At 39.8% G+C, this 27,323-nt stretch overlaps 1 protein-coding gene across 3 annotated transcripts; it reads left to right on the forward strand.

The window, feature by feature from the left end:
- The first annotated feature begins 1,689 nt into the window (after positions 1–1,689).
- On the forward strand, positions 1,690–26,490 carry ZNF711 (zinc finger protein 711). 3 transcript variants are annotated; one of them, XM_059824281.1, is made up of 9 exons: positions 1,690–1,704; positions 9,355–9,459; positions 9,708–10,238; positions 17,094–17,252; positions 20,122–20,268; positions 20,871–21,008; positions 22,428–22,475; positions 23,042–23,185; positions 23,653–26,490. In XM_059824281.1, the coding sequence occupies exons 2-9, from the start codon at positions 9,381–9,383 to the stop codon at positions 24,828–24,830; spliced, it is 2,424 nt and encodes an 807-aa protein (XP_059680264.1). In that variant the 5' UTR covers positions 1,690–1,704; positions 9,355–9,380; the 3' UTR covers positions 24,831–26,490. The 3 variants fall into 3 exon arrangements, with proteins under 3 accessions (XP_059680264.1, XP_059680263.1, XP_059680265.1); XM_059824280.1 differs by lacking the exon at positions 1,690–1,704 and adding an exon at positions 8,956–8,971; XM_059824282.1 differs by lacking the exon at positions 1,690–1,704 and adding an exon at positions 8,956–8,971 and having other exon boundaries at positions 23,042–23,077.
- The last annotated feature ends 833 nt before the right edge of the window (positions 26,491–27,323 follow it).

Here is a 27,323-nt window from a genome sequence, read left to right on the forward strand (position 1 = left end):
CAACCAGAAAAAGAAAACAATTGCTTGCGTTTCCCTAATGGTGTTTGCAATTCGGCCATTACAGTTGTACGATCCATTCAACGGAAGTTCGTGCACCAATTTAACAAGTCCGTCTCTAAACCAGAGGGGTGTGCGTGCTAAAATACTCTCAGCTTCAAGCAGGTTTAGAAAAATTAAGTTACAACCCAGGGAGTTACATCAGAGAACAGACCGTATGGGCTTCTCTAGCCCAGGTTTTTGCGTGTTTACACTTGTAAGTGTATGCCATTTTTAGGTGTTGAACAGTTTTACTCATGTGGTTACTAAGGTATATTCATGCTAATTCTTTAGAAGACTTTTTTTCATGTTTTTCCTCTTTTTTTGCTAGACCTACTGCTGTTTTATTAAGAGAACTGCTTGGGTAGAGTGCTGGTATTTACACAGACGTACCCAAAACGAGTAAGAAGAATGTGAAGAAAATATTGTGATTTCATGCCAGTAGTTTCTTCCAATTTGCTCTCAGTGTCAGGGTTTTCTTTTGTTAATTGTGTTCTTGAGACTGGTAATTCTGGCAAGAATTATTTTAAATACCCAAACCCCTGTCTTTAATGTCACAGTACTGTACAGTAATGAAGCAAAGACAGTGACAGCTGCCTAGTCGAGGTGCCTTCATCTTCTTAAGAAACCGAGGGTGGAGGGGAGGTCTCTTCTCCCAAGTGACGAGTGACAGGACAAGAGGGAATGGCCTCAAGTTGCGCCGGGGGAGGTTCAGGCTGGATATTAGGGAAAATGTCTTTCCTGAGAGAGTGGTGAAGCACTGGCAGAGGCTGCCCAGGGAGGTGGTGGAGTCACCATCACTGGAGGCGTTCAAGGAAGGTGTGGATGTGGCACTGCGGGACATGGTTTAGTGGGCATGGGGGGGGTTGGGTTGGTGGTTGGACTTGATGGTCTGACAGGTCCTTCCCAACCGTAGTGATCCTGTGACTCTGTGACAGTGAGGCTGTACCTCTTCGTCGGGGACGTCCAGCAGCCTTTTCTGAAACCTTTGACGTTCGCACGTTGCTGAACGTCTGCCTAGGTGCACAACGACTTGAAATCCAGCACAGCATACAGGCGGGGCTGGGCCTGACCTTCCGGAAGGCCTCACGCCTGAGGCGACCCGCGCGGTGCTGCCGCCGGGCCGGCAGCCCCCTTACCGTGACACCGGCTGCGCCCCCTGAGGGGGTCAGCCGCGTCCCTCCACGCCTTCCCGCGGGGACCGGGGCAGAGTGCCGGGCGGTCGCGCCCCAGCGCCTCGGTGAAAGGCCGCGTGGCGGTAACGGCGCCGCTGCGGCGGGGCGGGAGGCGGCGAGGGCGGGGGGTCGGCGCGGGGCCGCCCGGCTCTCCCCCCCCCCCCCCCCCGCCCCGCACAGGCGCGCTCGGCGGCGCGGGCAGAGTGAGGGCAGCGGCCTCGGCGCGGCGGGTGCGCCTGCTCGGCGCGCAGTGACGTGCGGCGGCCGCGGCGAGGCCGGCGGCGAGCGGGCGGCGGGGGGAGGGGAGCAGGCCGCGCGCGCTCGCGCCCCGCCGCCCGGCCCAGGCTGTGATTGGTGCAGGCCCGGACCCGGCGGACCCGAATGCCAGGCCGCGGCGGCGGCGGCGGCGGAGTCCTGCGGCCCGAGGCCCCCCCCCTCCCCCGCCCCGGGCCCCTGCCCGCGGCGCGGCCGCCCGGCGCGGGGACCCGCACAGGTGAGCCGAGGCGTCGGGGCCGGGCCGGCGGGGGATGGGGACAATGGAGGCGGCTAGGCCTCAGCGCAGGCCGCGCCCGAGGCCTGCCGGCGCCGCCGCCGCCGCCGCCGGGCCCGGCCGCCGCCGCCCCTCGGCGGGTCGGCGAGCCTCGGCCGCGGCCGGCTGCTGCCGCGCCGGGCGGGCGCGGGCGGGCGTCGCCGGCGGGCCCTGCGGCTGAGGGGCCTTTTCGGGCGGCCAGAAAATGGCGGAAAACAAGATGTCGGCCGGCGGGGCGGGGAAGGCTGCGGCTCCGCGGGCCGTCGCGCCGCCGGGACAGGGGTTATCCCCGCCTCCCCGTCCCGCGGCCGCCGCGGGACAGCCGGCTCCCGTGCCGCGGGACGGGAGCCTGGCGGCGGCCCGGGGCACGCAGACGGGGAGGCCGCGGGGTGCGGCGGCCGCTCCCCTGCGCCCCTGCTGCGGGCGGCGTCCCCCGGCCGCGCCGCCGCCCTGCGCCCTCCGCGGGCTCCTTTGTCTCCGCGCTCCCACCCCTCCCGCTGCCGCCACCTCCCCCGGCGCGGCGGGACCGCTGGCCGCGGCGCGCGTCCGCCCAGCCCCGGGGATGGGGCGCCCGGGGCCGCTGCCGGCCGCTTTACGGTCGAGTCAAGCGGTCCGCGGGCGGGGGGAGGCTCCGCGCCGGGCCGCCCGGCCGCCGCTGCGGGCTCGCCCGCCCCGCCACCGCCGCGCCCCCGCCGCCCGGCGGCGCGCCCGCTCCGCGAGCACGCGCGGGAGGGCTGCGCTGCGCTGCCCGCTCCTCCGCAGCCGCGCAGCCCCAGCGCGATGCCCTTGCCGCCCGCCGCGCCGCCGGCGCGTCTCGTCTCCTGGGGGGTGGCGGGTGGCGAGTCTGGCAGCCGAGCCGCAGGCAGCGCCGGCCGCGCGGTGCCTCCGTGTAGCTGTCGCCCTTCCCTGCCAGTGATTCTTCATTGCGGGAAGTTTCGTTACTGCTGTGGATGTAACACGTAGATGCGCATTCATCTGTTTTATTAATTTATTGAAAAGCCGTAAGCGCCTTTCAGGCGATGAGACAGAATCTCATTCACTGGTTCTGTCTTTGTCGTTTTGAATGGATTTAGAGTGTCAGTTTTCCTGGGTGCTTTATAGGCGAACGCAATAAAGGACCTTAACGTGGATATGTTAGGTTTTCATAGCTAGTCTTTTTTCTGCAAAGGGCTTGTGTTAACCCGCACATTATTTTATTAATTGGGTTCTTCTGCTTAAGATTTCTGCGTAAGCAGGATGTTTCTCATTGCATTTCTATTGGTTGCTGCATTAAAAATAATTAGGGAAAAAAAACCCCAAACTCTGAAGTGTCTTCAGGGGACTATAGTTCTCTTGTATTCTTCTTGAACTTGAATGTTAAGGGATGAGATAATTGAGAAACATCTGGTTTGGATTGTTCAGCTACAGATAAGTTTATTGTGTTACATCGCTGTATATCAGAGCTTGATCCTTTTGGTTTAATCAAAATGTCATATGCAGCTTATGAATATATGAAACTCCTGACAAAGTATGATGTTGTGTTTTACTTTATTATATGTAAACAGGACTTCAGTATTATTTAGAAGAAATTCACTGTTTTAAAGGAGTGCTTAAGGGCTGACTGTGCAAATATGCTTTATGTGAACGTGTATCACCTGAACATGTTGGGAATAATTGTACGTGTAAACTGGGGAGAGGCTTAGCATTTGCAGGACCACACTGTTTAGGATATAACAAAATGCATTAAATACATACTTGTTACTTATGTGAATTTACTAAGTTGTAATTGGCATTTTGCAGAAATATTTTTTATGTTATAAATATTTTAAATATGGCAACAATGCCTGGAAGCCAGCATATTGATTGGGAGCTGCATTGTACCTCTGGGTACAAGAGTGACAGACACCCTTTTTTTCCTGGGAAGGGTAGAAGTGCTGAGGCATTCTTTTTTTTAAACCCTCTTCCTTAAAATACTTTGCTGAAGATCTCTCAATTTAGGGTGTTTTCTGAAAGCTTTCTCAAAGAAAATTAAAATATTGATGGTTATTTTATGATATTTTTATGGGAAGAGTAAGCTAAGAATAAATCAATGTGTATAGTAAGAGCAGTGTTTATAAGGGCCTGGGCCTTTACCAGTTTTTCAACGGAGTGTTGCTATTATAAGTGTGTGTCCTTAGGTACTCCCAAACTGCCAACCATTATATTTGATTTTAAAAAATAGCGTTTACAGTAGTAATTTACAGTAGTGCTTCTGCTATATGTTCCTTTTTTTACTCTAAAATTAATTGCTTGGCCTCAGCTGAGCCCTGTCTAAGGAAGAGCTTTGACATAAAGCACTGAAATAGGTTAAAATCAACCTTCTTCTGAAGCTAGTTAGAAAGAGAGCTATATTTTTCAAAAAAGCAAAACAATACCAGATACATACATATTTTAAAAATTTAGCCTTGAGACACTGTTCTGGGGGCCTCAGTTTAGGTTTGATGAAATTCTTCATTTTGGGATCTGATGGTAATGTACTCCTTCCTGGTGCAAGATAGCATGTTATAATTTAAAAAACCCAAACCCAATGAAAATATTAATGGAATGTTGTAAAGGGACACTATTTTATTGGCTGATGCTAATAAAGCATTTTCATAGTATTTCTTCTAAATAGACAGAGGAGAAGGGGAATTGAGAGGAAAAACTTGAGATCTTAATAGTTAGATACAAGAGAGGTATGGATGAGTTTAGGATTGTGACAGTATACAGAATTGTGGCTTTCTGCCTTATTTCTCTGTCCTTTTTTAAAACATGATTGGGCCACTTCTACGATTGTGTGGGTATATAACATGGTGTACTACAGAAAGAAGCTGTGAAGAACCACAGCTAATCACTGTACTGCATTTTTTGCTGTTTTCAATAGTGAGATTTGCATGCATATGTAGTGTGTGAAACTAAATCATCTGCACTACTGAAATCTACAAGCAAAAATAGCCAGTTGTAGCAGAATTGTAGGCCTTACCTGTTGTTAATTGTTCCAGCATTAGCAGTAAGGGGTTTTCCTGCTGTTGCTGCATTCTTTTAAGACCCAAAAGTAGATTAAAAAAAATAATTTGTGATTGCATAGTTGATGCAACTCTGTCCTTTGTCTGCGCTGAGGGTTCAGAAGAGTATGCTTAAGTAACGGTTGGATACCAGCTGCATCAACCGAGGTACAGCTTCAGCATGTTTATTGCTAGTGTCTCATCGTCCATCTCTGGTTTTAGTGGCAGTTTAAGGTATTCCTAGTACTACGTGCACAGAAGGTGCCATCCCATAATTTTGGTAATTTTTATAGTAGTCCTGTTAGCTACTGGGAAAATACTCCTTTTAGTGATAATTTGCTTTCCTTGCGGAAGTGTTAATTTAAATTAAAATCATAGTCTTACTTTGTATTGAATTTTCTGTGTGGCACCGCATGTAATATATTTGGGTGTCTAATTATATAATCTGAAAATAAATTAAATTGCTTATTAAGAAGGAAGAAAAGCCTAGCATATTCTTCCTGTAATCTCAGATTTCTATAATTGAAGATAGTTTTTTGTATCCATTTACATTAAAAAAGAAGGATTATCTGAGTGTAAAGGCTGTGGTCACGAAATTGTAGGGTATTGCATTAATTTTGAAATTGCTGTATTAGCCATTTATGGTCTAGAGCTGTGTCTTATTTTGTAGTAGCAAGTATTCGTTAGCTACTGTACGAGTTTCATATGGCTGTGACAATAATTTAGGAGTGATAGAGCATTGCATTAAGGTTCTGAGGTTTCTTTGTGATTCTTACAGTGGTGAAAGAATTTGATTTTGGAGCTAAAACTTAAAACTACGTTGAAATTGGTTAGTGAAATCTTTGACTACTTTCCTCATTGATAATGTTTGACATGTGTTTTTATAATACTAGCTGGTCTGTGGAACTAATTTACTCTGTTACGGCACCATCAAGAAGTTATACTGGGGAATTCTTGTAGCTCTGCAAGAAGAATGTTATGTTGTTGTCGGCCCCAAGACTTAGTATTGTAGATTTTAAAGATGGTTTGAGAGAAGTAGGTTTGAGCAGACAATACAGGGAGAAAGCGTTGAAAGGATGATAGTGGCACTGGGTGATACAAGTTCTTTGGTTCTTTTGTATTCTCAGTCAAGTTGAAACCTCCTTGGGGTGGATCGGTGACTTTTTCTTGAAATTGCCATCATTGTGGACCGCTTGCTGCTTCCTTCGCTTAAGGATTTCAAGAGTATAAAAGAAGGAATAACCTCTGCTCAGTTCCTTCCTTGACAATGAAGATGCAGTAAGCGTGGGTTGTGTTTTCCACGTGCTGCTTCTTTCTTTTGTTACTCTGTTTTGTATTTTTTCATATTAAAAAAACCCAAAGACAAAATTGTACCCACCTGGCATGCATGTCTTGGCCTGCACAGAGTAGGCGTTCTGCATCACCCGCTGAAGTGAAGGCATTTAACACAATCATAAAAAAGGAGGCAAAGCAATGTAGCACCAAAATTGACTTTTCTCATCATCTCACCTTGGTGGCTTTCTGCCTGCCTTGAAGGGCATCTGGAGCATCAGTTCCCCCGTGCAGACCGAGCCCGGTGCCTGGCGCAGCAGAGGCCGCCTGGTTGTGTGGGTCAGCCCGGTGCAGCGTGGCCCTCGGCACTGGCGGGGTGCCAGCATCTCCCTTCTCGATGGCGGCTTGTTTGGTACCAAGGATGCAGCGCTGTCCGTTCTCGTGAGCCACAAGTGTTGCTAGTAACTGGCATTAAGATGCTTTGATCTGTTCTGGTTTTAGGGTCTTTTACTGGGGACTCTAGTGCCTGTTATTGATAGAGCTTCATGTTTTAAGAGAATTTAATGTCATGTCTACTGCGAAGTTTAGTTTGCTTCTGGGTTAGTGTGATAGTGTGAGTTGCGTTAGGTCCTGGCTCTTTCTGGGTCCCTTGATTCTGGCTTAGAGGTATCTCAGAGGTTTCAGGCACTTAAGCCATTTATTCTTACAGCTTGGCTTATTTTGTTACTCGCCTTGCTTTACTATGTTAGTTCTTAACTCTATTGTGGTATATTTCATTGCAGTAGGGTTGTCAGATACGTTGTACCACAAAGTACTTGAAGTTTCTGTCATATTTTGGAATTAGATGCGCAGACTTAAACAAATTCCTGTGGTAGGATACGGGTCAACTTTTTATGAGATCCAGAAGAGCAAAATCAGTGTTAAAAGTACCATATTTTTCAGGCTTGCTCTTAAAACCATTCGTACTTCCCTATTCATCTCTGCACCACCCAGTTCCAGGTAGTTCTGACTTGAGCTCTTATTCTGCGTTCACTTCCCACAACTCCTAAAACTCTTCCTTTTCTGCGTGGTACTGTTACTTATTTCCCATTCCTGGATCTGAGAGGGCAGGAAAGTATGTGATTTTAGTCATGTGCAACAGAGATTTTTTTAAGCTAGAGATTGTTCACCTGTGAAAGCTTTGCTCTCTGTATACTCCTGCAGCTGCTTCTCTGGAGTCACTTCATCTGCGCTGAGAACTTGTGTAAAAGTCTTTTGGGTTGCAACAAACTGCAAAATAATTCAGAATCCCCACACTTCAGTGTGTAGCAGCAATGCAAATAACATGGGGGACTGCTAATTTATCTTTCTCTCTTGTGTTTTATGGAAACACTCTTGTCAAAGAAATGTTACATACGTTCTCTGAAAGCAAGTTTGTGTAGCTGTACCTTATGAAAGAGATTCAGCATCCTCAAGACAGATATCATACCAGAAATGGAGATCTTGGTAAAACTGGATTTAGTGAGAAGCTCAACATTTACTCTCCGTGTGTGAAAATTCTTGGATGTCATTGGAATTGCATTTTAATGAATACGAGAATCTCAGAAGTAAAACTCGGAGTAAAACTGACATGGCTGTGTGGCAAGGTTTGAGGAACTGGTGTAATTTTAAAAGATTGAGGAAAATAGGCAAGTCTGACAAAAGAGAAATCGGGAAACAAACCCCTAAGCATTAAGGGGAATTAGAAGAGCCAAAGCAATTGTCAAAAACAAAAGAAAAGAAAGAAAATCAAGCTAAAGATGTAACAGTGGAGAGTTTACAAAGAGTTGGTGGGTCTGTTCTATCAGAAGCTTTAAAGGATCGGTTTTCTGTTAGAGGGATATTGCAGATAGCTGCACAGGACCAGCTTTTCCCTGGCAGCTGCAGTGAGGCAGCACAGAAGGGACAGTGTTGGAAGATAAGATTTCTAGAATAACCTGACAGTTTTGAAATAAAATGTCAACCAATATGGATAATACAGTCCTAACACTGGAATGGTAAATAGAGGTGTCAGCAGAGAAGTCTGTTGAGCACTGTCGTTTCTTCAGTAAGTCTCACGGCAATGGAGACGTTGAAATAAGTTGGCCTTTCTTATGCTTAGCTGTTGCCTGTTACAATGGGTATTTCTGCACTGTGCATGCAAATCTAACTGAGGGCTGATTAAATGTTCGACCAGGCCTTTTGTCAGACTTTTTTAATGATGTAGAGGGGTTCATACACAGCCGCTGGAAGAGAAAATCAGCTTCAGCACTTCTATTTTCATAAATTTAAAGCACTACACAGCTTTTTCGAAACTTTGCTACAATTAAACATAATGTTCAATTAAATTTACATATGAAAATTTGTTTTGAAATACCTGATAGATACAAAATTGTGAAAGAATGGGAAAAATTGATACTTCCGATGCAATTATCAACTTTCTTCAGCGCAGCTCCACGCATCCATAATCACCAGTCTTGATAATTAGTTAAAGGGTATATACAGACAGGGATAGAGCAAAGGTGACTTCTTCGTGCATAGTTGCTAGTATATGTTACTGTGGTAAGGCACGTAGTTCGTAATAGCATGTGTGCGCTCTTGATGTCCGACTTGCATTTCTTGCTTCTAGAGACAGTTAGCTACAGTTTGTTTAAGGCAAAGTTAACTTGCATCTTGGCAAAGTTTCTGCTTCTAGCTGGTAAGTTACCTCTAACTAGGTTCGGTTGCTTACTAACGTGTTATATTGTTTTGTTACTATGGCCTGATGCTACTGCTGGTGTTGCAGGTGTGATCTTTGCTGTCAGTCAGTGAGCTGTTACCCTATGGAGATAGTCTCATAAAATGACAAACCCATTTTTATGTTCAGTTTGCAGTGCGGAAATGGAAAGTTTAGGCATTTCTTGTGCTTACTGCCCCTAGAAGTAAAGTGATGTTGAAGTCTGTACCACTGCATGCTGAAGGTAACTAGAAAGCACTTTCCAGTTCAATTCTACAGATCGTATAAACAGAACTGTTCTAGGCCAGGCAGTAACCAAAGACTTACATGAAAAAAACTTCTAAGTCCTGACCAAGAATTACTGACTTGTTTGGTTTCACTTGCATGTGTAATTCTTTTGATTACTGTAGGACTACTTCTGGATGGCAACATTTTTGGGATTTTAGGTTAAAAAATATAAAAACAAAAGAATAAAGCAAAGTGAATTTTGTGAAGTACAGCATGCTTTTTTCTTGAAGTTTTGGATAAATGCTTTTTTGTGTTTGTCATTGTGACACATTAATCCAGTAAAGCTAATCAACACAATAACACTGTTCAACATAAATTCTGATTTTGCTTCTATTGCAGTTATTTGTGAATGAACTTAGCTGAATATGGATCCAGGTGGTGGAAGTCTTGGATTGCAAACACAAGAATCCAAAATGCCTCACACTATGATTATGCAGGATTTTGGTAAACATTTTAACTATTAAAAATAATGAATAAAATCAAGAATTTTTCAGGTTTTTGCTATGTGTTTATAAACGATATCAAGACATAGAGTTGACTAATATAATAATGCTATTTGCATGACTTTTTTGAGAAAATTCAAAACTATATCTCTGTTTAACTTATCTATACAATTATTGCATTCCTTAGGTAAACTAATTGCTAATGCAGTAATTTTAACAATTTTCTCCTCGTTCATAATTGTTTCATAGTGGCTGGAATGGCTGGCACTGCTCATATTGATGGAGACCATATTGTTGTATCAGTCCCCGAAGCTGTCCTAGTTTCTGATGTTGTTACCGATGATGGAATAACTCTTGATCATGGCTTAGCAGCTGAAGTTGTCCAAGGACCTGACATCATCACTGAAACCGATGTTGTAACAGAAGGTGTAATTGTTCCCGACTCTGTTTTGGAAGCTGATGTTGCTATTGAAGAAGCTTTAGATACCAGTGATCATGTTTTGACTTCTGATCTAATAACAGAAACGGTTAGAGTTCCCGATCAGGTTTTTGTGGCTGACCTTGTTACGGGTCCTGATGGACATTTGGAGCATGTGGTGCAAGACTCTGTGTCAGGAGCCAATTCACCTACAATGGTTTCAGAAGAAGTTCTTGTAACGAACTCAGATTCTGAAGCAGTCATTCAAGCAGCTGGTACTGTTCCTGGCTCCACAGTGACTATAAAAACAGAAGACGATGATGATGGCAAGAGTACATCTGAAGACTACTTAATGATATCTTGTAAGTTAAACAAAGGTAGATATGAACAGGAGATTATCTGAAGTAGAAGTGGTCTAGTGGGGAGAAGTTAACTAGAACAGGACTCTTGCTGCATTCTGTACTGGAACTCTCAAATAATAGTCTGTTGCCCAGTTAATTCTTGGTGTTTGGATTTGGGTTTTCTTGATGAAAAATCCATTATCGCTGATACGGCAAGAAAGAGAATGACATTCATGCTGTTGAGTGAATGAGCGTGTATGTTTGGGTTTCTGAAACTAGATATTCCTGAAAATTAAGAAAAACACATTGGAAAGTTAAACATTCCACATATTCTGAGTATAGTACTTTTTTCTAAAATACACAGCTATATTACCATCTTATGTAGATTCATGTAAAATTGTGTTGGGTTTAATCAGTAGAATCCAACAAAGAAAGAGGTTTTTAAGATACCTGACTCATAAAGTTTTTTTTCATATGTCCACAAAATAGTGTTTGTTTAGCTGTATTAAAAATTATAATAGACATTTTATTGTATGTTGTGCTGTTCTGGACTGAACTTGACATTAAGGGGCTCTGTGTCTGAGGAAACTGTGTGGTCCTATACCACTTGCTGAGTGAGAGCTGCTGAAAGGACCTTAGGTATATGATGTTTCTTCAGTAGTTAATTTGTACTCAAGATACCAGGTTTTTATTGTTACACAAATTTGATAAAACGCGTGATAGTTCATTTTAGATTTTTTACTTCTCCAAATTAGTTACTGAAATGTGAGTAGGTCAAAACAGATTTTATTTAGTCAGAAGCAATATGTTAAAAAAAAGGGCAATGCCAAGTGTGTCAAAGTGTCAATCTGTTCACAGCAAGCTGCGTTTATTAAAAATTTCAAGACAGGACATGACTGAGTAGTGCTTATAATGATTTCAATATTTTATCGCATTTATGTCCCTTATGCAAAACGTATTTTTGGTTCAGTATAGGATGGACAGCAATGATTTTTTTTTTTATCATTCTTTCATTACTGTAATGCCATATGTCACTAATAGAAGTCAAAAAGGGTTTTTTGGAAAAAGAACCCAAAAAACTCAGTCTAAAAGCAAATTAGACCTACAACAGAAAAATTCTTCTGTGTTTGTAAATAAAGGAACACCATTTTTACAGTCGTTTCACTGAAAAAATTCCTCCTTTCTGACAGAGTACTTACGATGAGTTGTATTCTGTAACTGCGGTATTTCCAACTGCACCTTTGTAATTGTAAGTAGAGTCATCTTTGGAATTCCTTCTAAGATAGATAAGTGTGATTGATAACGATGAGCACTGCACTTAGACCAGCGCATCTTAAACTTTCATCAGGTTCATTCAGGTTACCTGATGACCCCAGCTGCGTCTGATACATTTGTAGTTTTGTCAGGTGTTCTCAAGCCTACTGATGGCTTTTGCAATGTTTCAAAGCCAGTTTGAGACCTAGTTTTCAGCAAATTAGGTTTATATATGTGTATAATCATGATGTGCCTGAATAATCACAGTTGGAAGCTACATTATTAATGTAGAAATTTGTTTTAAGTAATCATTTTAGATAAATTAAGGCAGTCTCTTGCCTCTGTGAAGTTTTGAGGCTGTATTATGCTGGGTGTGCCAGCTTGATTCAACAAAGTATCTGCTAGTGATTGTTTTTTCTCAACAAAAATGAATCAGTCTTACGCAGTTGTTCATTTTTTGGTTGTTGGCGGGTTTTTATGTTTTTTTTTAATGTTTTAAAGTAGCCTTGAATTTGTTATGTTTATGAAGATAATCTGTTGTACAGAATAGATCAGTTCATCAAGCAGTTTAAAACCCTTTTTATTTACTTATATTTTGAAGTTGTCAAATGTTCAGAAAATATTGTAGAAAGTTAATTCTGTGATGTTTCTTTTGGGGTGTATATATAGGACTGTTGAACTTTTCTATAATGATATCAAAATGATAGTTTTAAAAAATGCCAAAATACTTAGCTGTATTAATGAAATTTAGCATCTGAAAAGGGGGGACTTCACATAAAATGACAGATAATGCCCTTAGGGAATACCACCAGCTGTTCTGTGGAACACATTTTGGGAACTTCTGAAATACTACGTTTTAGGGTGTGAAGCTGAGCTGAGTGTGGAATTTTAACTTATCTTACCTTTTCGTTGGGAGTTACAGTTTAAATATACAGAAAGGTGATTTTTCACCATTTTAAGATGACGTTCCCATGTAGATACTTTATACACTATTGGTAATTATATATTTGCGTAAATACTATTTGGAAAATAATAAGTTTGTCTTGCTAGTTCTGTAAACTAGCTGCATATGATTTTGTAATTGGAAATTTTCACTAGAAGATTATCACCACTCTGCTATCTCACTGCAGATGAATTCAACTTTTTTAAAATCAGCCTTATAAGCATAAGACTTAAAAATCCTTTTTTGATAACGTTCACAACGTATGCCACAGGATATGCATGATCCCTTGCTTTAAATCTCCGGAATACCTGTTGAAAAGGGACTTGTTCAAAAGGAAGTTAATACAAAATGAATGCATATGGTGTGATCATGAACCCATTCCATCTCATACTGAGATGGGAAAATTATGAACAGTACATCCCATTTTGCCAGGGAGGAGTTAGCACGCGTGTAGCTTAAAGCGTACCCTTTTTTGTTTTTCAGGTTTGCGATATTCAGACCCACAGCGGATTGCCAGCTCCCGATCCGTGTGTTGGCCCTGCATGCACTATGTTGGTGACCTCATACCCACCACAGAACAACACTGGAGCTGGCCTTTAGGGGTAAGGTACTGTTCCACCACCACCTCCTTTTTAGTATATTACAGTGCAGTGTGACATAATTTGCTAAACATTTTAGTATTAATACTCCTATATTGTAACCTATGGGATATAAAATAAGTATATCGGACATTAGAAAAATATTGAAAAATTGTAAAACCACGGGACTTATCTTGCCCTCATGTTATCCCTATGGGCTCCTATGGTGGGTGTGATATCACCAGCATAGTGCATGCTGAGGCATCACATGAATTGGGAGCTGGCAATCCACGGTGAATCTGGACATCACACACCTGAAAACAGCGAAGTAAGGTAAGTTTAAAATTGGAAGTGTGCTGAGTTTTCCTTTAAACCTTGTTTATTCAGGAGGATTCAGCATATATTTATAAAGGTTCTCTGTTGTGTTTTTTCAGTTAATTTTAAGTGACAAGATAATAATACGTAGTGCTTCTGGTGGATGGGTCAGGTCTGGAAGACACTTTCATATTCCATTGACATAAAGTAAGCGTTCCTGTTCCTGCCAACTGTCACTGGGAAAAGTCATCAGCTGATTTAGCACTGATGGGTTAGCAGTCTGTGATTGAAGTCGTATTATTTAGATAATAGAGTATTTTCACGATCTGTTTTTTTAAAAAGTCCTAATATTATGGAACTTGACAAAGATCACATGTCCTGCTGTGTTGATTGTTTTCCCCTTATCTGAATGTGTTTGAAAAATAGGTTGAAACCATGACATTTTCTTCATGTAAGACAGCAATTTAAGCAATAAGCAATTGCCGATTCAGTGTCTTTTGTTGTTGAGGTATTTGAAACAAAAGGCAACATCTTACAAATGACAGTCTGTATCAGTATCATTTTCTCAGTCCAGTTTATATTTTTCCAATTTCGTTATATTACACTTCTGCTTTTTTAGAAAAGTGATTCCAGAGGCCCTGGATACACAGGCTTCCTGATGTGTTTCCGTTACTTTAGCTTAAATTATAGAGACTGAAGGTCTTTGAAAATACACAGGATGGTTGATGGTGTGGGAGTAACCACTAATTTTAAAAATAATGTTGTAAGTTTGCCCTCTAAGACAGGGCTCCCTATTTTTTAAAGGATAGTGAAGATTTGAGGGCTTTACTTGAAATGGTAAAACAGAGCATGTGAGCATACCTGCTATATTCATGTATTTTACTTTATATTTTTGGCTGAAAATACTTATTCTTATAAAAATTGAAAAACTCCTCATATTTTCCTTACGTAATCTTTTGTTGTATTGCAGTTGATGTCCTGGTAAGGCAACTATCTAAAATTGTGTGGTTTTTTCTTACGTTATTTCACCGGATACATAGTGGTGTACAGTCATTGTCACCCAATATTAGTTAAATGGTTGGAAATTTTTGACATAAAGAAAACTTCTTATCACATATATGTGATTACTCCACTGTTCAGTAGGAAGTTGCTGTTGATAAACAACCTTCCAGTACGGAAATATTTATTTTCTATGTTAAACTGATAATGCGTTATGTTTATAAAATTTATGAGTTTAGAAAAACTTGGTGTTGCTTGAGTTGCAGATTTGAAAATAACTTTACTACCACCTACCAATTCTAAAATTACAGTAACAGCTTACAATTAGTGATTTCTTCCACCCAGCCTTTAAATATTCTTTCTGCATTTTGGCAGCAGGTCTAGTCATAGAGCTATATATAAATAATCACTCCTGCCTTGTTCTGTTAGTTACCTCCAGTCCTTCAGAGACTCATAGATGCAGTGGAAATGTTCATTCTACTAAATTTAAACGTATGTGTATCATTTTGAAGAATATGGATAAGAAACATTTATACATGTTAAAAGCCATGCAGAAAAGAAAATGGTCTTTAATAAATGCAGACATAGTAGATGTATGGAAATACTTTTCCCAGGATAAGTATCTTTTAGCATCTTCCCTTTCCCTGTTAGTAGAGGATGCGTAATCCTCTCTTCTAATAGCTCCATTCTGGCAGCATAAAAAATGTCAATTAGCAGATGCAGTAACACTCCAATACTGGATATAAAGATGTACGAATAACCTGATGCTGGTAAACCTGAGTGTCAAAGGAATATGCCACGTTCTCCTGGGGCTTTCTCGTCTGTGGTGGTCATACTCTTACTGTTCTCACTGTCCTGCAAGGTAACCTGAACGCCATGCAGTACATGGCGGATTCTAACAGATTAAGGTGTTGATGTTGGTGACATCGATTTCAATAGAGATTTAGAACGTTTTTAATTAGAAAACAAAAACTCTTTTCCTGATGAAATTTTTATTTATTTCCACTGATCCAAGTTTGATACTTTTTTTTGGCAATGCAATTGATCTCTTACAAAAAGAAACAGCATTTTCTTTTTGTTTGTAAACTATATAAACATAGTTTGTATATAAGCTATATAAACATAGCATTTTTTTAATGTTTTCCATTTAATTTTCATCAAAATACATGATTTTCAGAGGTTCTAAAATGAAATCAAATACTTACTTGTACTTACCTACATTATATCTAGTTCTGTCCTCAGTAACTTCTATACTCTTCTGATGCAGTCCAAGATTTGTGAAATAGAAATAAGGTTCCTCAATGTGGGGATGAAAAACGGTGTTAACTTGGATAGATGTTTCCGAGGAATCCTGTCCCTGAGTGGGAGGAGCTTAGTTTGGGATTGCTGTGGTGGATTCCCGCCCTGCCGCAGGGGAGGCATCTGCTCCTTTTCTAGCAGGTTCTGAACCACCTTGCGTGACTGCCTGGAGCATTAAGAAAAGCTTAAACGAACTCCAGTTTAGCTCAGTACACCAGGCTGCAGCCTGACGTAGTTAAAGGCAGCTCTTCAAGAGCAGTCCTCACTGCACTGAGGGCAGGAAGCGTAGAGGGGGATTGGGACCCACTGCAGCCATCCCGAGGTAAGCCATCCTTTCCTCAGCAGTCAGAGCCCTCGGTGTCCGCATTGGGTAGACTCTGTTCTTCGTCATGAAACACTACGGTCACTTTAATATCCATTTTCTTTTTTTTTTTTTTTTTTACCTAGTATCCGCATATTTTAATGTTACATATGCAGTAAATTGCTATTTCCCTGAGATGTATTTCATTCAGATTTTGTTAACATTTTGTGGAATTCCTCTCTATTTAGAGGACTTCAGTGGGTCTTAAGCATTGCACAGGTTTGTGTTGGCCATCTGCACAGGAGCTAATTTTATCCAATGAGAGAAGTGTGTTGGCAATACGAACATCAGAAAGATGCTTAGTTCAGTGGCCCCCGTATTGGCAGTTTGGGGTGTACATACATGGATATCTATGTGAATACCCTTTTTATCAAAATAATGTTACTTCTATGCTTTTAATAGTTTGAATGTAGTGTTTGTTGTATAAATAAAATAAGAATTTTGAATATATAGATGAAATAGAGTGACTAAGTTGTGTACCTGAAGAATGAGAAGTCAGTTTCACATAGTAGTAGTTGGATTTATTGTCACTGCATCTTTTAATCAGCTGTATTTTATACAACAATCTTCATTACTTTATGTTTTCAAGTGATAAAGTGGATAAAATCATAATTTAGGGTGAAGACGTAGTCAAATTTTTGATGCACACTTCTTTCACTGGGAGTGTACTCCGAGTCATCGCTCTTCACAAGAGTTTCACCTACTAAATTTTAGTCGCCAGTACCCTAGAGTAGTGAAACTTTTGGGGACTCTTAGATGGTAACAGGCAATTCTGGGTTAATTTTTAACATTTTTGGATAGATGTTTAATTTTACTTATTGATACATTTTTGCTTTCTAAGTGTAATAGTTTCAGACATAACCAGTTACCACATTCTCTTTGATGACAAGCTTCTTCTGTGTTCTTTGTTCTGTAATTCTTGCTGTGTTTCCTGAGTTGCAATAAAATGAGTACTGAATTTCTGGAATCTCTTTTAAGTATGTTGAGATGAACTGTTTTGTAAAGGCCATTTATGAATACAAACCTTTACTATGCATGGGGATAATAGTGGAGAAAATCATGCTATTGATTACTTTGACTTTTAAAAAATGTGTTTGAACCTCATTATTATTCTCTTATCTTTACAGTGGATGATGTTGGAGAAAAATTGGACCATATAGGAAGCACTCCCTTGAAAATTAGTACCGAGGTGACAAATGATGATGTTGCTAAAGATGACGGTTTTGGTTCAGAAGTTATCAAAGTGTACATATTTAAAGCTGAAGCTGAAGATGATGTCGAAATAGGTACCTTTTAAATTCTATGTATTCTTCCAGTAGATTGAAGTATTTCAGGGACTTTTTGTTTGTTGTTCTTAATTTCATGTAATCCACTGTCTGGAATGTTTTGTATAATGTGACATTTGTGGAGGCTGCCCATATTTGGTAAATACTGGGGGTGTATTAGCCTCAAGGTTTTTTTGATTGGCAGTATTTATTTTCAGGCAACCAAAGCCCAAATGTAGAAGTGGTTGGGTGTCTGCAGCTGTTTTTCAGCTGCTGCTTTTCTCTGACGTCGCAAGACTGTGTGTCGGCACAGAAAAGCCTCTAGAGTGGATTCCTGTCATTGAACAGTCTTTGGCCTTGATGCAGAGAGAGGGGAAGATTGCTGGGGCTTTAGGCATACAGTCGTTTCCAAACCTAACGAAGAAACTCAGAATTGCTCTGCAGTTCTCTTTTGCAAAGGATAGATCCAGCGCTTCCAGGTGCTTTGCAAGTGGATGTACAGCTAACCTGTGTTCTGTTCTTCGTAACTTGTAAAAGCAAAGTCCCCCTCACAGTTGTTCTCAGAGCTGACACCTCTGGCTCATTCCACTGTACCCTTTGCATTTAGGTACTGAAACTCTGCCTCACTGGAAGCTATCTGGCCTGGAACCCCAGCGCCATTCACAGGACAAATCAGCCTGACTCTGTTCTTCTTGGAGTGGAGAAGGGAGTTCGTCTCCATAGACGAGTAGCATTGGCCTGGCTATGCTGTGAAAATCTCGAACTTTAGACAGAGCCATGGATTAGATCAGCAAAGTCCTCCAATTAGTAACAATCCTGGCACAGGTTTTCAAGTAGCTTGAACTGCTACTTCAGGAAATTTTTGGCTGTACAATGCCTTTATTTTTCTTCTCTGAGAGTCAAGTCATCTTTTCAGCTCAAGTTAATGGCAGAAAAGGATTGTTCCAGGGATGATCAGACTGGTAGCTAATAGGGTAGTTGTCTTTGGTTTTCTGTCTCAGGGTAGATTCAGAATTAGTTAAGACCATCTTATGAGTTGCTCGGTATCTTTTGCAGGATGATGCAGTGTAGATTTTGGAGCCTGTTAATCAAGTCCTTCACAAGGTTGCCAGAGTAGCTTTACATATTTCGCTATCCCATTTTGAATAGACAGTATCTGATTCGGCTGAAGGTTAGTGAGTATTTTGGTAAGGCCCTGGGATTTTCCGTATTTGATCCTTAATTCCTTTCAAGTATGAGAAAGAGGTTGTGAAGAGCATGTGCTTGCTAAGAGTATGGGGAAAGGATCTGGAGAAGCAGCATGTTAACGTCCCTTATCTATTGTGACATCCATTTCATCTGCCAGTTCCTACATGAATTGCCAGGCGCCGTTCTTGAAATACGGTTTCTTCCTCTGGGGATAGGTTGTCAGTCTTGAGGGACAGACTGCTAATGCAGCAGCAGCAGGAAGAATCAGAATCTCTTATGGCTGAAAACTAATTTACAGCAGGGATGTTCTCATGAGCTACTCTCAGTGCTTCTGATATAGCCATGAGGTAGTCCTGGCAAATTACCCTGTTCATTACTGGTGAGTACCTTCCCTTCGAAATAGCCGTTTGCGTTGATAATGTATGTTTGCTGCTCGGCATTAAGAAATACAGAACTGAGATGACAGTCTTCACAAAGAATATCCAAGATTCAAGTTTACCCATTAGCAGTAGTCTCCTGATCTTTTTGTACGTGGGGGGCAGTGGAGGGCTGTCCTTAGGTGTCATCCATTTACATTGCGGTCTAGTTACTTGGATAAACGTGCTGGCAAAGCCACTTTTGACAAAAATTATAAAAATGGGCTTGGGTGGCAAGGATGTTTGGCACAGTCTCCCATTTACAAAACACTTAACAGGGAGCGATGGATCAGTGTATTTGATTTGTACTCAAGCACCGAGCTGAGCATTTTCCATCAGGACCATTCATAGTAGCGAACAGGGACTCTTGGCATACCAGGTGTTAGCTTGTTCTGCCATAGTCTGCAGCTTCTCTACTCACGGTTCAGTCCCTGAGATGCGTGGAAGACTAAGCATCAATATTCATTTGCACCTCTCTCTGACTCAAGCATCAATATCAAGTTCCAGGTTTGAACTTGTTCTTTTGCCTCTGTTCAAGTCAGTCAGTGGGCCAAAGCTTGTTAGTCACCCGGAGCGGGACTATGTGGGCAGTTGTTCTTGTTCCCTTCTTTCCAATTGTTACTTTTCAGATTGTGTTGTCTCCAGGGATTCGGTGCAGCACCTTACATCCCTGCTAGCCTGTCTCTCTAGATAATGTTCTTGTTGTTGAAATAATTGGCAGTAACAGTTGCTCTATCATGGTTTGAGAAGTCTGATCCCAGTATAAGTTACTGCACAATCCCGTGTAATGAGTCTGGGACATACACATGAGAATCTTTGTAGGAGAAACTACCTAAGAATCAGTTTTTGCAAGGTGAGCAAACAGGATTTTGGGAGAGGAAGAGGGATAAGAATTACCTGCTCACGTCTCAAGAGAGAATTTAACGGCTGTGTTCTGGGCAAGATTAGAATTACAGTAATTTTTTGGTGGGCATGGGCAGGTGTATGTTTCCATTTGCACTTGAGTAAGTTCACTGCTAGCATGCATAAAAGGCTCTTGATCCTTCTTAGCTAGTGGTGGTTCAGTCTTGAGTTTATCAGGAGACACTGAGAGAACTTTTTGCTTATCTGCCCCAAAGTATCAAACTTGCATGGTTTTATGACAGATTTGGATGTCAAAACATTTAATTGGAGTTTTAAGAAATAGCTTTGTTGTAAGTAAGAAAATAATACTTAAATCTGAAATTAATCTGAACAGTGGCTTTTTTTACATTTACTTAATGTGTTTAACTTCTTTCTATTAAAAGGTGGGACAGAAATTGTCACAGAGAGTGACTTTCACAATGGACATTCTGTAGCTGGAGTAATTGAACAAGGAGGTGTTGGTAGAATGCAGCGAGAAAAAATGGTTTACATGGCTGTTAAGGACTCTTCTCAGGAAGATGAAGATATTAGTAAGCATAATAAGAAACATTTTTGTTTCTCATGCTGTTTTGTACAACAATATAAACGTCATTCTCAAGGACTTTTTTAATTTTTCTGAAGGATTCTTCAGCCTGAAGTAGTAGAAAACTAAGCTCATCTTCCCTAAAAATAAAGAGCAGGCTATAATTATTTTAAAGTGATGTGGATAAATGCACTTTGTGCATACTGTATGCAATCATTTCATTATTTACATTAAATTTAACATGTCCATGGATGAAGTTAATGAGGTTAGTCAAATCTCTCATTTTTCTGTTTTCCTACTGTGAATTGCCTTGTTTAAACAGCTTTCTGGCAAAGTGGCTAATAAATGTCATCAGTTACAACTTTGTAAGTTTGTATATTTGAATTTATGTTGGTATTTATTTTGGATTTACATTTATTGATACGTGTTTTCTCTCTTTAAGGAATGTCTGAATAAACAATGATCCCCTAAGGGAAAGGGTGGTTCTAAATGCCAAAGGAAGAAAAGTATTTTATAACGGGTATCCATCAGAGTGAGAGCAAATTAAATGATGGAAAATTCAGGATGAGCAGAATAGAATTAAAGATTTATTCTTCTCCTTTAATCCAGGCTGTGCTGAAATAGCAGATGAAGTTTATATGGAAGTTATTGTAGGTGAAGAAGAAGCGACATCACTTCCAGACACACAGCTTGAAGACTCTGGCGTGAATAAAACTTTTGTCCCTGTTGCCTGGGCTGCTGCTTACGGTAGGAATCTGTATGCTTATTTTCTGAAAATCCCTTCCATTATTTTTCCCCCTAATCCAGCTTCCAGATTCTCTGTGCAAACGTGATAATCTCTCACCTTTCCCTAGGGGTTTGGAAACAGCTCCTTCTGATCTTTTAGCAGTGTCAGTTAGTGGAGTTGATAAAGTGATATGAAAAATTATTTTGACATCATTCGTGACCTTTTACATGTAAGGTCCTTAGTTTTTTTGCAGTTCAATATGAAGAAAACAACTCCATTTTTACATTGGTGTTTTTTTTTTCCAGTGCTGGCCTGTCAAACAGTTACAGATTACTTTAGTAGTTGATTGTGTTGCATGTAGTGAATGGATTGCTATATGTTGAGTTTTATGAAGTAGAAAGCAAAGCTGTCATGAGAATTTTTACACTGTTCTTGATTCCGGCTCAGATGTACAGAATGTGTGGGCTGTTTAAGTTGGCTGTTGAAGATTTTACAAAAACAAGAATAGCCTTAAGTATTTTTACATTAGTGAGGAGGAAGGGGAAATAACTTTAAAAAGGGAATAGTAGGGATAAATGTGTAAACATGTTCCTAATAATTTCAGTTTATATACCTGTTTTAAGCCTGTTAGTCCTTCAGATTAGAAACAAAACAAAAAAAAGGTAATTTGTTCTCTGTAGCCATGCTTCAAATAGTAGAAGTGTCTTACCAGGATATATTGTGAATTCTGAATATTCTTTTTTCCATATTTATTCTTTTCTCAGATTTTGGCATGTTAAATGTATATTAAGAGGGTATCAGGTCATCCTTGGTTCATGTTAGAATTAGTCAGGTAAAATTCGTTGGTGTAATATTTCTGAGCACCATAGTTGGGCTGATAAAAGTGGCTTAGAACCACAGAGCCTTGGCATACACCAGTAAACACTTTCAATCCAAAATGAGGAATATAATCTTAAGGTATTACTTCTCTGTCTCCCAGAACTTTGTAGTGCCTCATATAGATGAGTGCTGAGCGGCTGATAAGGTGTAAGTCGTCTTATCTGCCCAGTTCTACTCCAGAAAGATGAAGTACTTTGATCTCAATGACAAATTGTGGATTTCGGATAACCTCCTTTCTGGATTGGTATCTGAGGTTATTTATGAGGTTGAAAGTTTGCAGAAACAAGCATATTAATAATGAGAAGCGGGAAAGACAGTCAGCATGGTAAGCATGCAAACACAGCTTTAGTGGATATTAACTATTCACAAGGATGTGATTTTATTTCCTGGGGCTCATAATTACAAAATACTGAACTGATTGTGAACTGCACATCTCAGTTTGGATAGCTTTAAGCTGTTACTTACTAGCTAAGTTAGTTTTCTCTCATTATCAAACTTACAAAGCCATCATCTTTAAAAAGAATTTTGATTTATAATGACTAAAATACCATTTTCTGCAGGAGATGAAAGAAGGCTACCCAGAAGATTTGAAGATGGTCAAGCGGCAGGTAAGAACATGTACCTATGCTGGGTACAGCATTGAAACTAACTTGCTGTCTTTGAAAATACATACATTTATGTGTCAGTTCTCCTAATCAGTGGATGCAAAAATTTATCCTTAAAGTATATATTGAAGGACTCCACAGTCTTTCTCTACTATGTTGAAATAAAAGCAATTCTAGATGTCTTGCAGGCCTTCAGAGTGGGTGGGGAAGTTTTTTAATATAGTTTTGTAATGAGAAAAGAGATAATGCAGTTGTTAAGAAATAAACCCAAGTTAAATAAAAGCAAACAACCAGCATAACTCATAAGAAATTAATTCTTAAGAAGTATGAGAAGTCAAGCAATATATTTGAAAAATAATCAATGTTTAAACAATGATATTATTGACTTTTGCCAGCAAAGCTAGATAGTGCTTTATATGGGCACTCTTCTTTTTTTATGTATGTTCGTTGTAGAGGAATGGGCAATATTCTTTTAAAAAGAGTAGATACGCTGCTGTGCAATTCCAGTCATCAGTCCCAAAGAAAAAAGTTGTTTAAGGTTTTTTATGGTGTCTAATTTTTGTTTCTAGGAAATAACTTGGATACACGATTAGAAAACAAAAACGGTAATGCAACACAATACCTGCAGATTTGTGATAGCATTAGCACTAATAGAGTGCTAAAACAAAAAACCAAGAAAAGGAGGAGAGGAGAGGCCAGGCAATGGCAAACAGGTAAACACTGTATGGTTATGCGTATTGTCATGGAGTGGCACTTACTCCTGTACTATTCCTTTTTTTTTTTTCCCCCCAAGCTGGTGCAGAATTAAAAAATATAACTGATGATTTGCGTATTTCCTGTGTCCTTCCCCCCTCCAATTCTGTGCATAGAAAATGTAATAATTTTTGCTATTCAAAGTCAGTATGTTTAGGGCTGATGCAGTTCGTTTGAATTTTGCAAGCTATTAAAAAGTAATCATGGATATATTCACTTCACATATGATATTACTGATCTGTTTGAGCGGTTTCTAAAACAAAACTATATAAACTGTAGGTGCTGTGGATTGGTTGTTTTTAAACTACTGAACCGTTCTCTGCTGCAAGTGTAAGTGCATGAATCTGAACAGCAGTTGGCTGATGTAGAACTTCTTAATCAGTAAATTTGTTTCCTTCATAACTTGTTTTTGTTTGTTTAAAAACAGCTGTTATAATAGGTCCTGATGGACAGCCCTTAACAGTTTACCCTTGTCATATTTGTGGGAAAAAATTTAAATCCAGAGGATTCTTGAAAAGGCATATGAAGAATCATCCAGATCATATGATTAAGAAGAAATACCAGTGTACAGACTGCGACTTTACAACTAACAAAAAAGTAAGTTTCCACAATCATCTGGAAAGCCATAAACTTATAAATAAAGTTGATAAAACCCATGAGTTTACAGAATATACAAGAAGATACAGAGAAGCAAGCCCGTTGAGTTCTAATAAGCTAATACTGAGGGACAAGGAGCCTAAGCTACACAAGTGCAAATATTGTGACTATGAAACTGCAGAGCAGGGACTACTCAATAGACATCTACTTGCAGTTCACAGTAAGAACTTTCCTCATGTATGTGTGGAGTGTGGGAAAGGATTCCGTCATCCATCAGAGCTGAAAAAGCATATGAGGACCCACACTGGGGAAAAGCCATACCAGTGTCAGCACTGTGTCTTCAGGTGTGCTGATCAGTCCAATCTGAAAACTCACATCAAAACCAAACACGGGACTGATTTGCCTTTTAAATGTGAGCACTGTCCCCAGGCGTTTACAGATGAAAAAGAACTGCAGCAGCACACAGAATTATTTCAAGGGCATAAGACTCATCAGTGTCCACACTGTGACCATAAGAGCACCAATTCCAGTGACCTGAAGCGACACATTATTTCAGTTCACACAAAGGATTTTCCCCACAAATGCGAGGTATGTGAAAAAGGCTTCCATCGTCCATCTGAGCTCAAAAAGCATAGTGAAACCCATAAAGGTAAAAAGATACATCAGTGTAGACACTGTGACTTTAAAACATCAGATCCTTTTGTACTTAGTGGGCATATCCTCTCAGTTCACACCAAGGACCTGCCTTTTAAATGCAAAAGATGTAAAAGAGGATTTAGGCAGCAGAATGAACTTAAGAAGCACATGAAGACCCACAGTGGAAGAAAAGTTTATCAATGCCAGTATTGTGAATATAGCACTACGGATGCGTCAGGCTTTAAACGGCATGTAATATCCATACACACAAAAGACTATCCACATAGGTGTGAGTATTGCAAAAAGGGATTCCGTAGACCATCTGAAAAAAATCAGCATATAATGAGGCACCACAAAGAGGCCATAATGTAATATATGAGCTCAAGAAGGAAGCAATTTAGAAACTGTGATATGCTAATTGGGGAAAAAAAAAATCTCATGAACTGTTTCTCCTGGTTTCAAAGCTTGATATTAAATCATAACTTTACATTCTTTGTATTAAAAGTCTTAAAAGTATTAGGGTTGACAGGGGATCTCATAGCCCTATGATTGTTGCTTATCAGAACCTAAAGAGCACTATAGAATGCAGAAGGATGGGTGAATGTCTTAAATTTGCAGGAAGATGAATGAATGTCTTCAAATTAATAGTACTACACATTGTTAAGCTACGGAAGACAAAACGAAGATGATTGTGTTATCCATTTTGTCAGTAACAGCACTTGTCTCCAAAATGAAAACAGTTCAGATATACGGTGGGGTTATTTACAAATTGTTTGCAAAGGCAACTGAGTCTAACTTCTTGTGCAGTTCTGAAAGGAGAGTATTAGTCAGTCACTTGATCATAACGTTTTTAAATCGTGCCTGGAAATGAAATTCCAGAAGTGGTCAAATTGGGGGGGTTATCCCTTTTTTTCTTTTTTTTTTTAAAAAAAAGCATTTCATTGGGAAACTTTTTCGTTTCCTTTATTAGTTTAGGTCCAACGAGTAATTTTTTAACAGTTTTCAAAGCTGCTAACCTATTTTATTGCAGGTTTATGATCTTTAAAATATAGCATTATGTTATGATCTCAAAGGTGGTGTTCTGGTGCTAGGGTTAAAGATGTGTGTGTATATAATTTCCCTTTTTTATCTGAAACTACAGTTGAATGTTGTTCAGTATGGCACATAATAACAAAATCAACTTTGAATTTGACTTTTTTTTTAAAGGATAAAATGGATGCAGCTCATAGTGTTGTGACTCAACACTAATTTTTTTTCTCGCTACTTTAAAATCTTCTCTAAAAAGAATATTAAAAACAAAGTTGAAAAACATAGAGTTTTTTTAATTAAAATTCAGAGTACTTAGAAGTTCTTTAGGGCAGTGTTCTTAACAGGTATGACTATTACTGTCCTACCTCCTAATATGAAATTTTCAATATAGACATAAAATTGCACCTTTTAATCAATTCTTAAAAAAAAAAATCTATACCATACTATAAACATGCATTTTCAATCTGTAAGAAAGTATATATGCAGTATTTAACCAGAAAAATATGCTGCCACTAGAGTTTGGAGGTGGATCTTCAGTTTACAGTGTATACATTTAAAATATGCATCCCTTTAAACAATGCTTTGTGTTAGCATGCTGCAAATCAAATGGCGCTTACTATAACAAGCTGGTCTAGGGCTATTTAATGAAAAACCTGTTCATAAATGTTATGCATATAATGTGTATTTTTTACTTTTTTAGTTGCTTCATGTTTGCACACAGCTGTTCACATGATAAATTGTAACTTCATGCTATATTGTGGCTTTGTGTTTCAGAAAATGTTCATATTTTGTTTTTGCACCAGATGAGAATCAGTTCCTTGAGAATAAATTTTTTTTATATTTCTAAACTTCAGAAAGTTAAATTTGGGAAATCTCTTAGAAAAATACGTGTTTTATGTGGCTGTAAAAAATGATGTACACGCTGTAAAATAAGATTGTCACTGTTATGTGGGATTATTATTTCTAAATGTGTTACTCATCGTAACGGGCATACAATAAAACGCATCTCTTGCACTCCAAATTTTTTGGAGTTTGCTTTTCATTTATGGTGTTTAGGAAAGTCTCATTCTGTGTAAATTTGCCTAATATTTTTAATTACATTATTCACTAATTAATATGTAATAACTTTTCAAGTAAACAGGTTACTTGAGGTATATTTATCAGACTGTTGAAGGGAGAGTATTGGGGTTTTATTCAACTAACCCTTTAAAGTTACAGGTAATGTATTTGTGCTTATTTCTAAAACAATTATCAAATGTGATACTGACATTCCTTTGAAATTTTTTCCTTTAAGTAAAGAGAACATAAAACTTCTCACATATTTTGGGAAAAGCCAGGTAGGTTTTGTCTTTTTATCTGTGTAATAAGAACAGCTTGCAAAACGAAATACTAAAAATACTGCTATCTTAATTTCCCTCTCTTTTTAGAATACTTATGACATCAGTAATAGATTAAAAACTTTCAGAAGAAAGTGCGATATTAAATGAACTCTTCATGAAGGATTTCCAACGGGCTTTTAGCCCGTGAACTCCTAGGATTTGTACTAAGAAACAGAAATGATGCAGACGTGCACCTAGTCATCTGGTTTTTGTTTGTACTACTTTTCTTTGTATGCCCAGCAATGAAAGGAGGAGGCCGTAGCAGTCAAAAAAAATCTTAGAGATTAAAGTTGTGGGGTTTTGACAGTTTTAATGCTTTATTCCTGAACATTATATTGAATACATAGACTGAAGGAGTTTCTTCATAGCAGACTGAAGATGATCATTCTGACTGTGACAAAGCACACATCCGTGCTGGCTCATTTTTCCACCTCACAGATGGACGGAATAATCAGGT

The sequence above is a fragment of the Gavia stellata genome, chromosome 14 (assembly GCF_030936135.1).
Source record: "Gavia stellata isolate bGavSte3 chromosome 14, bGavSte3.hap2, whole genome shotgun sequence".
NCBI classification, from domain to species: Eukaryota; Metazoa; Chordata; class Aves; order Gaviiformes; family Gaviidae; genus Gavia; species Gavia stellata.